This window comes from Aphanomyces invadans (assembly GCF_000520115.1).
Source record: "Aphanomyces invadans strain NJM9701 unplaced genomic scaffold supercont1.111, whole genome shotgun sequence".
Taxonomy (NCBI): domain Eukaryota; phylum Oomycota; class Saprolegniomycetes; order Saprolegniales; family Verrucalvaceae; genus Aphanomyces; species Aphanomyces invadans.
The window spans coordinates 9,554-21,128 of NW_008580256.1; the positions used below are offsets into that span (position 1 = coordinate 9,554).

The 11,575-nt window shown below is 55.2% G+C and overlaps 4 protein-coding genes and 1 non-coding gene across 10 annotated transcripts; 3 read left to right on the plus strand and 2 right to left on the minus strand.

The window, feature by feature from the left end:
* Window positions 1–6: 6 nt before the first annotated feature.
* H310_14945 (hypothetical protein) lies at window positions 7–1,371 on the plus strand (the record flags this gene model as incomplete). The annotated part of the gene is made up of 1 exon (XM_008882921.1): window positions 7–1,371. A coding segment is annotated over one exon (1,365 nt), but the record flags the coding sequence as incomplete, so codon positions are not given.
* Window positions 1,372–1,595: 224 nt separating this feature from the next.
* On the minus strand, window positions 1,596–6,016 carry H310_14946 (hypothetical protein). 5 transcript variants are annotated; one of them, XM_008882923.1, is made up of 13 exons: window positions 5,649–6,016; window positions 5,560–5,585; window positions 5,368–5,475; window positions 5,207–5,305; window positions 4,458–4,862; window positions 4,178–4,402; window positions 3,849–4,029; window positions 3,353–3,786; window positions 3,037–3,297; window positions 2,763–2,983; window positions 2,394–2,718; window positions 2,137–2,339; window positions 1,596–2,049 (listed from the first exon to the last, which is right to left on the minus strand). In XM_008882923.1, exons 1-13 carry the CDS (start codon window positions 5,986–5,988, stop codon window positions 1,788–1,790), a joined length of 3,090 nt encoding a protein of 1,029 aa, XP_008881145.1. In that variant the 5' UTR covers window positions 5,989–6,016; the 3' UTR covers window positions 1,596–1,787. The 5 variants fall into 5 exon arrangements, with proteins under 5 accessions (XP_008881145.1, XP_008881144.1, XP_008881148.1 ...); XM_008882922.1 differs by having other exon boundaries at window positions 2,137–2,718; XM_008882926.1 differs by having other exon boundaries at window positions 2,394–2,983.
* Window positions 6,017–6,356: 340 nt separating this feature from the next.
* On the plus strand, window positions 6,357–10,223 carry H310_14947. 2 transcript variants are annotated; one of them, XM_008882928.1, is made up of 12 exons: window positions 6,357–6,623; window positions 6,679–7,037; window positions 7,101–7,249; window positions 7,300–7,374; window positions 7,515–7,797; window positions 7,849–8,196; window positions 8,243–8,302; window positions 8,389–8,546; window positions 8,609–8,867; window positions 9,004–9,255; window positions 9,300–9,778; window positions 9,839–10,004. In XM_008882928.1, exons 1-12 carry the CDS (start codon window positions 6,389–6,391, stop codon window positions 10,002–10,004), a joined length of 2,823 nt encoding a protein of 940 aa, XP_008881150.1. In that variant the 5' UTR covers window positions 6,357–6,388. The 2 variants fall into 2 exon arrangements, with proteins under 2 accessions (XP_008881150.1, XP_008881149.1); XM_008882927.1 differs by having other exon boundaries at window positions 6,367–6,623; window positions 7,297–7,374; window positions 9,839–10,223.
* Window positions 10,224–10,248: 25 nt separating this feature from the next.
* H310_14948 (hypothetical protein) lies at window positions 10,249–11,193 on the minus strand (the record flags this gene model as incomplete). Its single annotated transcript, XM_008882929.1, has 1 exon — window positions 10,249–11,193. The coding sequence occupies one exon, from the start codon at window positions 11,191–11,193 to the stop codon at window positions 10,249–10,251; it is 945 nt and encodes a 314-aa protein (XP_008881151.1).
* Window positions 11,194–11,330: 137 nt separating this feature from the next.
* Window positions 11,331–11,402, plus strand: H310_14949. Its single transcript has one exon. It is a non-coding gene; the product is annotated as a tRNA-Met (tRNA).
* The last annotated feature ends 173 nt before the right edge of the window (window positions 11,403–11,575 follow it).

Genomic DNA, 11,575 nt, shown 5'->3' on the forward strand with positions numbered 1-11,575 from the left:
CTCGAGTACCAGCTCCAAGTGAAGCTCCTCCGGTGCCTCTTTTTGCGGTCGTACGACCTCCCGCAGCTGTTTCCTTTTGACAAGTATGTGGAAGACGTACAAGACAGCCAGGTCGCGCACCTCGTGGAGATCGACATCTCGATGTGGATTGTCCTCATGGCCACGTACGCGCTCTTCTTCATCTTCAGCGGGGAATTGCTCTCAAACGGCGAGTTCAAGGCGATCACGCCAGTGCGGTGGTGGGTGTTTATCGGATTTGCAGTGTCCCTGTGGACTTTGATGATCCTGCTCTTGGTGTACTTGCGCAAGTTGGTTCAGCTGTTGCTGCAGCACGCGGCCAAGAAAGTCAACATCGTGCAGGACGGATCGACGTCGTGGATTCGCGAACATCGCAACATGGCGACTCCGGAAGCCATGGCCGAAGCGCTGAGCCACGTTGTGCAATACGAAGCAAGTTTGCCGCCGATGCCTCCGCAGGAAGCCATCGACAACATGCGACGGATCGCCGACGAGTTGAGCGACGATTCGCACGACGCACACTTTCTCGCTCACTTGTTTGCGCACGACTTGCTGTGTGGACTGCTTGGGACCGTGGGCCGACGGATGAAGCGCCGACGCAGTCCGTCCCCCACCACGCCCAAAGGCAAGCTGCATGGCGTGGGGTCGCTCCATTTGCCGTACTTTTCTCGAAAGCTCGTGCATGTCCTGATCCAGTTGCTGTTTGTCATGAACGGGTTCTACTACGCACTCTTTATCAATTGCGTGCTGTACTTGGACGGGTTCAACGGCATGGCAGTGATCAAGGCGGCGCTGGTCGTGATCCCATTGCTTCTCAACACGTTTGTGGTCGCCCCCAAGATCACACGGGAGTTTTCCATCATCAACAGCCTCTTCCGCGTCGACGCACACAAGCTGAGCGCGATCGTCGAGCATTTTGCCGAAGTCGAAGCCATGAAGGACGACATGGCTCGCCAAGTGTTGGACCACTTGCACCACACGCACCAAACGCTCGCCGACCTCGCGGCGGCGCTCGCAAACGCAGACGCGACCGACGACGATGCAGGCGACGGGTACATTGAGATGGAAGTGCTGCGCGGCATCTTGAAACAGTTTGGGTTTCGCTTCCAACGCCAAAAGTTCACGACCCTCGTGCGCCTCGAATTTGCCTCGAAAGGCACGACGATTCGATACCAGGACCTCCTCACGCTCTTGGGAGACACCGAAGTGAGCATGCGGCAGCAGTCACGCCAAGTTCCAACATTAATGTCGTTCCAGTCGTTCCAACTCCCGTCGCAACCTGCACCCGAACAGGGTCAACCAGGCCACCCCGTTCCCCCGACCACCGTCCGTGAAGCCGCGTTTTTCGTTTAAATTCTTGGCGAACGATGGCCCTTTCGATGCGTTGGTTTGTCAAGTAGTACCGTGATGCAATCGAATACCTCTGGCGCGCTTGCTGCAACAGATTCGCACGGTGCAGTGTTTGAGCGGACGAGCGACTGGACAGCACGGCATGGTACGTGTGTGCTCCACCTTCACATTTGTACCGACCCTCGAACACGCATGGACAGTGCGCAGGCAGTCGCACACGTATCGTGGAGATGTTGCAGGGACTCCACAATTTGCATCCCTGGCACGACACACGCTGACACATTGAACCCTCTCGTCATGTGGGCCATGTTAGCTCGACAATGGCCGCCATCCATGGTCACGTTGGTAGAGCCTCCACGTAGTCGCCGACGATGCTTGCAACAAGAAATGTGTTGATATGACGGTCTAACGTGTGGCTCTCAGTCGATCGGCGAGCGGTGCCACTCGCCATCCACGTAGTTCAACTCGCTCGTGGGCCAGAACGTCGGTTCCAGCTTCACAGTCGTGAGGTGGACTTTGCCGGTCAAGTCCATGTACTTGACTCGAATCGACGCGTTCGTTTTTGGCTGGCGCTTCAACGCCGCGACAAAGTCGTCCAAATGACGAATCGGTTCGCCGTTGATTTCACAAATGCGAGACGTCGGAGGCGGTCCGTACCGCGCGGCGGGCGATCCAGCGTATCTACCCATCTTATGAGCCCATGGCAACTCCACGCAGCAATGCACTGCCATGGCAACAGAAATTTATTGGGATGCAGGATCGACGTACCTGCAAGACACGTACACGCCATCTTTCGACGAGATTTCCCTCTGCGACGCAACCGAGAGCGGTGGAACTTGCAACAACAGTCCCTGCCAGCACACGATTCGGTCGACTTCCCAGCTTTCGAGAAGCACCGTCTTCAGCGTCACGTCAAGTTGCTTTCCTTGGCGGATCACTGTGGCCACGACCGATGGCTTTTGAGTTGCAACCTTCGGACGACACACACACGTCAGCATCTCGGCCACCACCACATCTCGACGCACCTCGACTTCCCGGAACGACGTGACGATGGCGTCGTCAATTTTGACTACCAAGTCACCATTCCGAAGTTGAGACTGAGCGTCAGTGCCGCCCCAACGCCGCCCGACCGACAAAATCGTGCGGCGCTCGGGGGCATGCATCTCCAACGCATGGGCGAGAGCGGCATCCATGCCCAACTCCCGTCCCTTGGCCAAACTAATGTGCTCAAAGTCGACGCCGAGATCGTACAAGTGGGGCGTCGGCGCGCCTTGTACCAACGGATCGACGCTGTCCATGATAATGTCCATGGGAATTCCACGTGTAAACTGCGATTCGACTTTGGCATTGCTACAAATGGGCCGCGTCAGCCATGGGTAAGACGCCAGGCATACCCGCGCTGTTGCTGGAACGAAAACGACGCCCAGAACGCCGCGACGCTCCCGTCTGGGGTGCACACAGCACCTCCTTCAGTTGTTACAACGTCCTGCAGCTGCACCATTTCCAAATTGTGCTCTTGGTAGCGCGGTGGGGTCGGCATCGGCAGCGAAATCCACTTGACACTCGATACCAACGTCTCGCGGGACACGAGCTCTGCCCAGCTGTTGCGTCCGACCTAACGCGAACAAAGGAGACGGCGTGGGCACTGCGAATGCTGGCAGTACGTACACCGCTCATGAGCCCCACAAGCCACACCGGATCGGATGGTTGGAGCGGTGCGCGCGACACTTTGGCGCTTTGAATGGGAGTCTTGCCAATCAAAGCTGGATCGTACTGGACAATGGCAAAGTTGTGCACGGGATGGACAAAGCGGACGGTCGCGGGCACGACGAGCGTGTTGGCAAACGTCACAGTGACATCGCCGAGCCGATCCGTGACCGTGTTGCGATCGACAACCACGAATCCTTGCGAGGCGTCGACAACCAACCCCTACACGCGTTCGAATGAATCGTTGGAATTCGCGATGGCAAGTCGTTTGCAGTACCGTGCCACGGTAGTTGGACATGTTTTGGCTATTGATACTAAATGGCCGATCGTACTCGACTGTCACAAGCGACGGCGCCAGCGCGCCTTCGATGAAATTCTTGCCAGGAAGAATTGATGTCGAGCCAAGAGGTTGGCTGGGCGACGGCGATTTGGCTGTCGCGGCGCCGTTCGACCCGTTCAAGTTGACACACGTCCACGTGCCAGTCAAGTCGTCCCGCGTGTACTCTTGAAAGGGGAACCATCGCTTGTCGATATGCACGACCTCGACTTTTTCCACTTTGGTCGCCACGTTTATGTACTTGACGACGACTTTTTCCTGGTCCGCACACTGTTGCAACACACACTTGAGCGATTCCAGGTCTGGGGTGTTGATGCCATTCACAGACAGCACCAACGACCCCTTCGGAATGCGCGACCGCTGGAGAAAATAACCTATTCGGAACCACCACTGTCAGTGTGCACGCATCGACATGTTTATGACTTGACCAATGTACCTGGGTCAGCGACGTAAGGCGCGTTGGGTTTCAATGCATGGTTTCGCGCTTGCTGGAACGACAGCGGGTTCAAAACCGCGCCACCCACGTCCAAGAAGCGCGATGGTGTGATCGCGTGCAAGTCTTGGACTTGGACATCGACCGAAACCAATTTCCCCGCACGATCCAACTCCAATCGCACCTGTGTGTACAATAAATACGCTGTGTGGGCAAACGACGTGAAAGCGAGTTTTGCCAACGCAGCAACACGTGCACCCCACGATCGAAAACGCGCCTTGTTTGCCACGGCAGCGCGCTGCCCACACCCAGATATCGAAGGAGGGACTCACCGACTGACCAACTGAATCGTCCAGTGCCGCTTCAACCGGCACAAACTGGTGAACAGGTTGACCGTTGACTCGCAAGAGAACGTCGCCAGGGTGGATGGTAGTGGCGCATGGGCTGCTTGGCAGCACTTCTGCGACCACGAGCAGACCATTGGCGGCCGGGAATGTGCGGCGCAGGGATGCTTCCGTGTCAGCAGGGAGGCCCAGCCGGCGCACTTCGTCGAACGGCTAGTACCATCCATAGTATTGACCTCGACCACGGAATTCAATGTAATCTACATACCTTGTGGACAAATACCGTTTGGATTGTACCCCGAGGTACGACAGCGGACGGGTCGCGCTGCAGCCGTTCCAGCACGCGCTTGACGCGGTCAAGAGGCAGGTAGTACGATGCACTTGTGCCCATTTTTCCTCCAGCATTCAAAGCAATGACTTGGCCGTCCTGGTTCAACACGGGGGACCCGGAACTCCCGCCAGACGTCCCCGACGACGCTTGAAAGTAAAACGTGTTGAAATCGTTGTACGTATTGAAGCCATACGCCGGGCAATCGCGGTCCAGCCGCGCCAACGTGCCACTGGCAATCGCTAGCTTCTCCGCTGCATCGTTCCCGACGACACGAATGTCCGTGCCAACAATGGCTTTTTCCGGATGGAGCGGCAACGACGGCACGTTCAAGTGGCGCACGTGCTACGGAAACACGACCATGGCCCGTCGAGACAAGATCAAAAAGCAGCAAAAAGCAGCACGTGCTATCATGCAGTGGAAGAAGCAACATGCGCAGCGTTGCAAAATACCCGCGCGACACTGCACAGCAACATGGCTGCCATGTGAGCACACTCGCAAGCTAGAATGCCACACGCAGCACCCTTGGCGCGATCAATAGAGAGCACAACGACTCGAAATATGCACACAAATTGAGTTTCAAAAACGTCATGAATCTCACACAAATCCACACCACGAGGATCGATGGAGTACACACACAATCCGACATCTCAGCCACAGCACAGGGGAAAGTGGCCAAAACGTTGTACCGATGGATCATAGCGGAAAAAGCCAAAGTCATGAACTGGGTCACGGTAGATTGGCGTGACGCGAACTTCTTCGTTGTTTTGAAAGATGGCTTCGGCGTCCTAATGCAAGGAACAACGGATCACCATCACCAGGTATTGCAGAAACAGTGATGGCAACGCACAATGGGCCCGGCGCCGACGACATGGCGGTTCGTGAGAATGATTCCTTTCTCTGCATCGACAACAAAGCCCGTAGCCCATCCATTTCCTGGGCTTTCTGTATCAAACGACTACATGATGCGTACACAAGAGATGAGATAGAGTCTCCGTCGGCATGAATCCTGCAGTGTGCCGAGCGTCGGGCGAGTATGTACCTTAGGAGAATTTAGCTTCAGCGAGACTGGAGACAGTAGATCGATTAGTGACGTCTCCGTGGAGGGTGGCGATTCATGGGACGACGCACCGATAGCAGGGACAACATGGTCCAGTGTGTGCTTCCACGTTGCATCACGCTGCGGGAAAGCCGCAGCAACCGCTGAGGAAGACGGCGGAGTGGGCACAGTGGGGATCTTTGAGGTATATGCTTGTTGACCATCACGTTGTGGGACTACGCGAAGGCCCACGCCGAGGAGTACGCTCCCTCCAATGATCCCCAATGCAACTTTCCCCCATGGACTGGCCTCAGACGTAGCATCATGTAGCTGCTGAAGGTTACTGTGGAGAGGCTTGGAGTTTGTCGCAAAGGCCGCTCGTCGCCGCAAGTAGGTCCATTTTCCCACGGAAACACGTCGCGCCGCCAGCATCGTCTGGCCGCAGTTCTGTCCTTTCTGCACTACTTGACACGATTTGATTGGTGATATTTTCCTGGATTTTAGCCAGTAATTAACATTCATTGAATCGTGGGGTTACGTTTGGAAGGTTGTCGAGGGATGAATGCAACCTCGCTTTACGACACAAAACGTCGTAAAATCCGGGGAATTTCGAATTTGTCGTGGATTCTTCACAGCAGTTGTCGTTAAATCCAGGCACAAATCCACGCCCCGCCGTGCCATGACAAACGCAAATGTCATCAAACCCAGGGAAAAGTTGAACAACACTTCGACGTCATCACTTTAGTACTTCTTAACATAATATTAGTATTACTAGATTCGATTGATCCGAAACGGCAGATCTTCGCATGCTGAAAAGGGTCGGACGTGGACAATGAAGGCAAGCGAAGAGATCGACCGTGTCTTCTTGGACAAGAAGTTCAGCGCGACAAAGTACATGCTGCGCTACATAGTTGGTGCGTCGGACGACGTGAGGAAGGACCAACTGCAGACGATCGGTCGGTATCGGTCGCTAGCGGATCACGAGATCGCAGGGGTCGTCGAGGCCAACTACTCCAACTTCAACGCGTCGTTGGGAAAGTTTAATGTGATTTCGAACCAGCTTCAGGGTATGCACCATCGACATGGATGTTTTCTGTACATATCTCGATGACCACGGTACAGAGGCGCGGGCGGGTCTTGTCGAAGTGAGCAAGCGCAGCATGGAAGGCAAGGCGATATTGACCGCCAAGACCAAGAACTTGAACGACTTGCTTCTTCTCAAGTACGAATCGAAGAAGGTGATTGAAGTCGTTGACGACATCGACTTCATCGACAAAGCGCCGAGTCGAATTCGTCAAATGCTTGCTGCCAAGAACGCGCCGGCGGCCGTAGACATTTACTTGCGCGCTTTTGACTTGGTCTTGGGGGACAAGCTCGCTGTCTTCCACGCAATCGCCATCATGCGCAACGCCATCATCGAATGCAAGCAACTCATCGAGGATCACGTCGTACACGAGATCGAATCCATCCTTTACCTTGAGGCACGTTGCTTCGCCATGCGCAACGTCCATCTGTGTTCGTTCCCGACGTGTTTGTGGTTGCAGGACGTGTTTGGAACCTTTACAAAAGGACTCAAGCAAACTGTGTCTGCGTTTCAATCACTTTTGGCTCAAGCAGACATGGTGCCTTCCGTCCATGTGCTGCCTTCAAGCGGTACCTCGTCCGCCCCATCCAACGCCATCATGCCCTCGACGTAATTCCCACATCCTTGCAACGGCAAGTTGCTGACTGTATCACTAGAAGCTCTTTCTCTGGCAACGCGCCGTCCAAGCCGCGTGCTACGACCGAGTTGATAGCCCTCGTGGATTGTGTCAAGCGGTAACGAGGTGCATATGAGGTGTCTGCCAGTGCTGGACGGTGCAACGCGCGACGGAGCTCGCTTTGACGTGGGATTTTACTTGCCGTTGTGTTTGCATCACGAGTTGGTTTGCGCATGGAGGGTAATGACGTTCACATAGGCTGTCACGGCAAGTGGATGTTGCTGGCACGATCAAGAACACTCGCGGGGTGCACCTGACCAAGGTTTTGTCCCAAGTTGCGTCGCTCTGTCAGGGCAAGGGATACTACGAAGAGTCAACGTTCGGGCGTCATGCAGCGTCGGCGAACTTTCAGACTTTTGTCCAGGCGCTGTGTCAAGCCCTTGGTCAAGTCGTGCGCCGTCATCAGGTGCTCGTACAAACGCTGGACCATTCAAGCTGCACCCTTCCGGACGTGATCCAGAGCGTGTTTCGATTGCTCCAGGTGAAGTCAAGCACCATTCTTTTCGGGCATTCCTTCACCCGCAACGAGTAGGACCAGCTGGGAGTGTACATTACGACGGACGCCACGAGCGGTGCAGCACCCGCGTTTTCGGCGTCGGCATTGCAACCCAACTCGTCGACGGGACTGTTTCGATTTGCCCAGCTGCAAGGAAATGTTGCGATCGCGCCGCCGCAGCCTGCAACAATGCCGGTCGACTCGAACCGCGCCTCTGTTGTTTGTCCATCGAGCTTGTTTCACGTCCCAGTGGTGTACCCCGACCTGGTCGAGTTTTCCGACGCGATCGTGTCGATCGGCAAGTCGACGTTTTCATACGCGGCCGACATGTTGCACCCGTACTTGGCCAAAGTTTGGTTTCCTCGCCTCAAAAGTGAAGCCGAGGTAGAGTCGCATCAGCACGTTGTTCAGCAACTTATTTTAGTTGCAGACCTTTCTCTCCAGTCCCACGACTCGTGTGCCTCGTCGATTCGAGTTGTCCCCTCCGTTGGTACGTTGGTGGCATCGCTGAATACGTCCACCAATTCTGCACATTTGCGTGGCTCACACAAAATTGGACTTACATATTCGTGCTAGGATGTGCCTTTTCAGATCCCAGACGTCCACGAGGTGCTGCACGTCGTGGACGCGATGTTTGCCATGCTCGAAACCATGCCATCCTTCGTTCCCGACGTTGCTGGAGTCGTCGAAGCAACGTTACTGCGCTACGTTGAGGAGTGCTCTGCCGTCGTCCGGTTCGTTGCCACGATGTTTGGGCAAAACTGCGCACTACTACTCACGATGGTGCATCCCGCAGGAAAATCTGCGATGGCACGTTGAATCAGCTCGAAACGGGTGTCGCCGCGACGGAACTCATGCGATCGTTTCAAGAATCGGACGTGTACTTGACGGCCAAGGGCAAGGTGCCACATCAGCCTCTCGCGAAAGTTCTGCCCACGTCGTCCACCACTTCGTCGGAAAACGACAAGTCTTCGACCTTGACTGCGCCGTCTGGCCACAACTATGGCTACAGCTATGCGCTGCCGACACCGATCTTGACAACGCCACCTTCGTCGGTAATTTGTTGTTATGGCCGCCGGCACTTGAGTTTGTCGTCGACATGTACATGACGTCGACGACCCGTTCATGTCTTGAAGGACATTCCCTCGATCGAATCGACATTATCATCACGGCGATGAATGGACTGCGTAGGGCAGCCCATCGGAAGGCCCGCCAGCGATGTCCAAGAAGGAAGAGATGCAAATGAAAGAATGGGACTTTGAAGTCAAATTCAAGGACCCCGCGTTTTGGGCGGCGCCCCACGTGAGCAAGGGCCTGCTGTTCGACCAAGGCAAACTCGCCATGCTTGCGTACATCAACATGGCTTGCGATGCTGTGTCTCTGCATACTGAAACGTGCATGCAAGCGCTTTTAGCCAAACACAACGACGCAGATGCATTGGAGGTACTTCCCGATCGGTTCTCGGAACCCTCATGGCGCGTTTGCAGCACGTGCTGGGGAACGTGAAGGCTGTGAGTTGGCGATGCAGCGGACTCGCCGATGAATGTCTCTTCTTTTTGCGGCGGGAGCTCCGATTGCAAGCGTTTTATTATCTCACTCAAGTCGCCTCGCCGCTGGTGGCGCAGGCGTCCGCTCCACCATCGATAGCTTCGCCGACAGCACAGGCTACTGGCACCACTGCGCCACCGCCAATCAGTCCCCACGACTGCATCGTTGCGTGGAATGCGCATCTCATGCGCATGAAGTTGCCGCTGGCACATGACAAGATCGCGTTTGTGTGGGATGGTTTGGACCGACTCGAAGCGACGATTGCCATGCACATTGTGCAATACGTACCGAAGCTGAGCGTTGCGGGCGTCGGCCAAATGACAGTCAACTTATGTGCCTTGCAGCAGACCTTGACCGCGCTCTTCTACGGCCATCCTGCCATCCCCCGCGACTTTTTCCACTTTGAGCGTGCAAAACGGTACAATCGCGTCTATCCCTTCCATGCGTGATATTGACCGGGGTACTGCTGAACGGCTAGGTATTTTCAGCTGCTGACGCTGACGGAGACCGAGTTGGAACTGTTCTTGATGGAGAACCGCCGCGCCTTCCCGACCGATTGCCTTCGGGCCATTTGGCGCGTCGATGTACCCACCCGAGTCTTGACCAAGTCGAGTGTGAACAAACTCGATAGTCTCTTGCGTTAAAATGCATCCAGCAGTGATGGATCGTGTCGACTTCTACCTCGACTGTGGCCCCATCAAACGCGATTTGGTTGTGCTTGTCGCATCGTTTATGGCTACGTGGCCCTGCGAGCTAGGGGTGGTCGGGTCGAGCCACGATCGCGATGCTACGGATGCAAAACGAGGCTCGTATTCAACTACAGACTACCCCTCAGTGCAGGGAACGCAACGACGCGTCAAGCGGCTTGACACAACGAATCCGTCACGATTAAATGATGGTTGTGTACCCGTCGTCCTGTCGGGCGGCATTGCATGACAACCCAATGAGAAACAACGACAGGGTCGCGAGAACGACGCCCCCAAACCCGACTTGGGTCCCGAATCCCTTCCACGACACGAGCGCCGCTTTGCGGCATTGCGTGTACGGTGAGCCCTCTTCGGGTCCAGACGTAGGGTTGTCCTGGGTCAAGACGAACTTGCCACACCATTGTGCCGTCGCGCGAGTCAACGGACACTTGGCGTCGATCCAGTCAAAGAGCCCACGGAAGTCGCCCACCGTCGCATTGACTTGTTTGCACATCGCACACGCCTTCTTGAATGGTTTGGGCACGACTTTGGCCAGGGACGGCACTGACTCGAGTTTTGCATCCACTTGGTCGCACAGACCAAGAAGACCCGTCTTGGCATCCACGTCAATGCCCACGGCCTTGAACGGCGCCGCGGCGCCGCCCCCCACGGAGGGAAAAAATGTTTCGATGGCGTCGGACACGGAAGTCGTGATACAGAACCGCCCCCCTTCGGCGTAACAATACGCTTGGTTGAATCGCTCGGCAACCCTTTGTTCTGCACGTTCAGCGGGGTATCGTTTGCTCGTCCACGAGTGAGCTTTGGACGCGGACATGAAACCAAGAACGGCAACTGCGACAAACACAACCAACCCCAGCACGACGAATATTGAGTATAACGTGAGGACGCATCGGTTTTGGCACACAGCACCGAAAAGACCAAAGAGCGCAATAACGATTACGGTCGCTCCAAGCGCAATGAGGTCCGTGGCCGAGGTGCTAATGTCTGCGGGGGCTCCACTGTAGAAGATTTCACTCCAGTGAATGTCGCGCGTCTTGATTCCCAACCAAATCAAAAGCCCTCCCCCCCCGATAAATGCAAAGTTGGTCAGGATGAGCACGACCTTGGCAACAGCATGCATGTGCATTGAGCGCCGCGTTCGTCGGAAAAAGCGAAAATGGCAATTGAAATTGCGACCGTTGGGAATGAGTCGGAAAGTGTTGAAGCTTCACTTTGACTGCACTAGAACAACATAAAGGCTTGTTTGTCCACTCCAAAATATAAAGCACTTTGGCGCAGAGGAAGCGTGTTGGGCTCATAACCCAAAGGCCCTTGGATCGAAACCAAGAAGTGCTAACTTTTTTCCACCTTTTTCCTGACGACCATCCAGCATGGCACAACTCTGCGTGGCTCCATTGATGAGGCTGGGCAAGCGACAAATTTTCTTGGATTTCATGGGGCTTCCTTCGAGAGAGATTTATCATGCAACGCGGCACGAGCCACCATCAGCCCTTTGGCGTCAGTCGAAC

Excerpts from the sequence above, each read along its gene's own strand:
- H310_14947 (XM_008882927.1), top strand. The coding sequence starts at position 6,389 with ATGAAGGCAAGCGAAGAGATCGACCGTGTCTTCTTGGACAAGAAGTTC. Across the intron at positions 7,038-7,100 it reads AATCCATCCTTTACCTTGAG|GACGTGTTTGGAACCTTTAC; the intron begins GCACGTTGCTTC and ends TTGTGGTTGCAG. Across the intron at positions 8,868-9,003 it reads TGACAACGCCACCTTCGTCG|GGCAGCCCATCGGAAGGCCC; the intron begins GTAATTTGTTGT and ends TGGACTGCGTAG.
- H310_14946 (XM_008882922.1), bottom strand. The coding sequence starts at position 5,988 with ATGCTGGCGGCGCGACGTGTTTCCGTGGGAAAATGGACCTACTTGCGG. Across the intron at positions 5,586-5,648 it reads CCATGTTGTCCCTGCTATCG|TCTCGCTGAAGCTAAATTCT; the intron begins GTGCGTCGTCCC and ends TACTGTCTCCAG. Across the intron at positions 2,984-3,036 it reads TTGTGGGGCTCATGAGCGGT|GTCGGACGCAACAGCTGGGC; the intron begins GTACGTACTGCC and ends TGTTCGCGTTAG.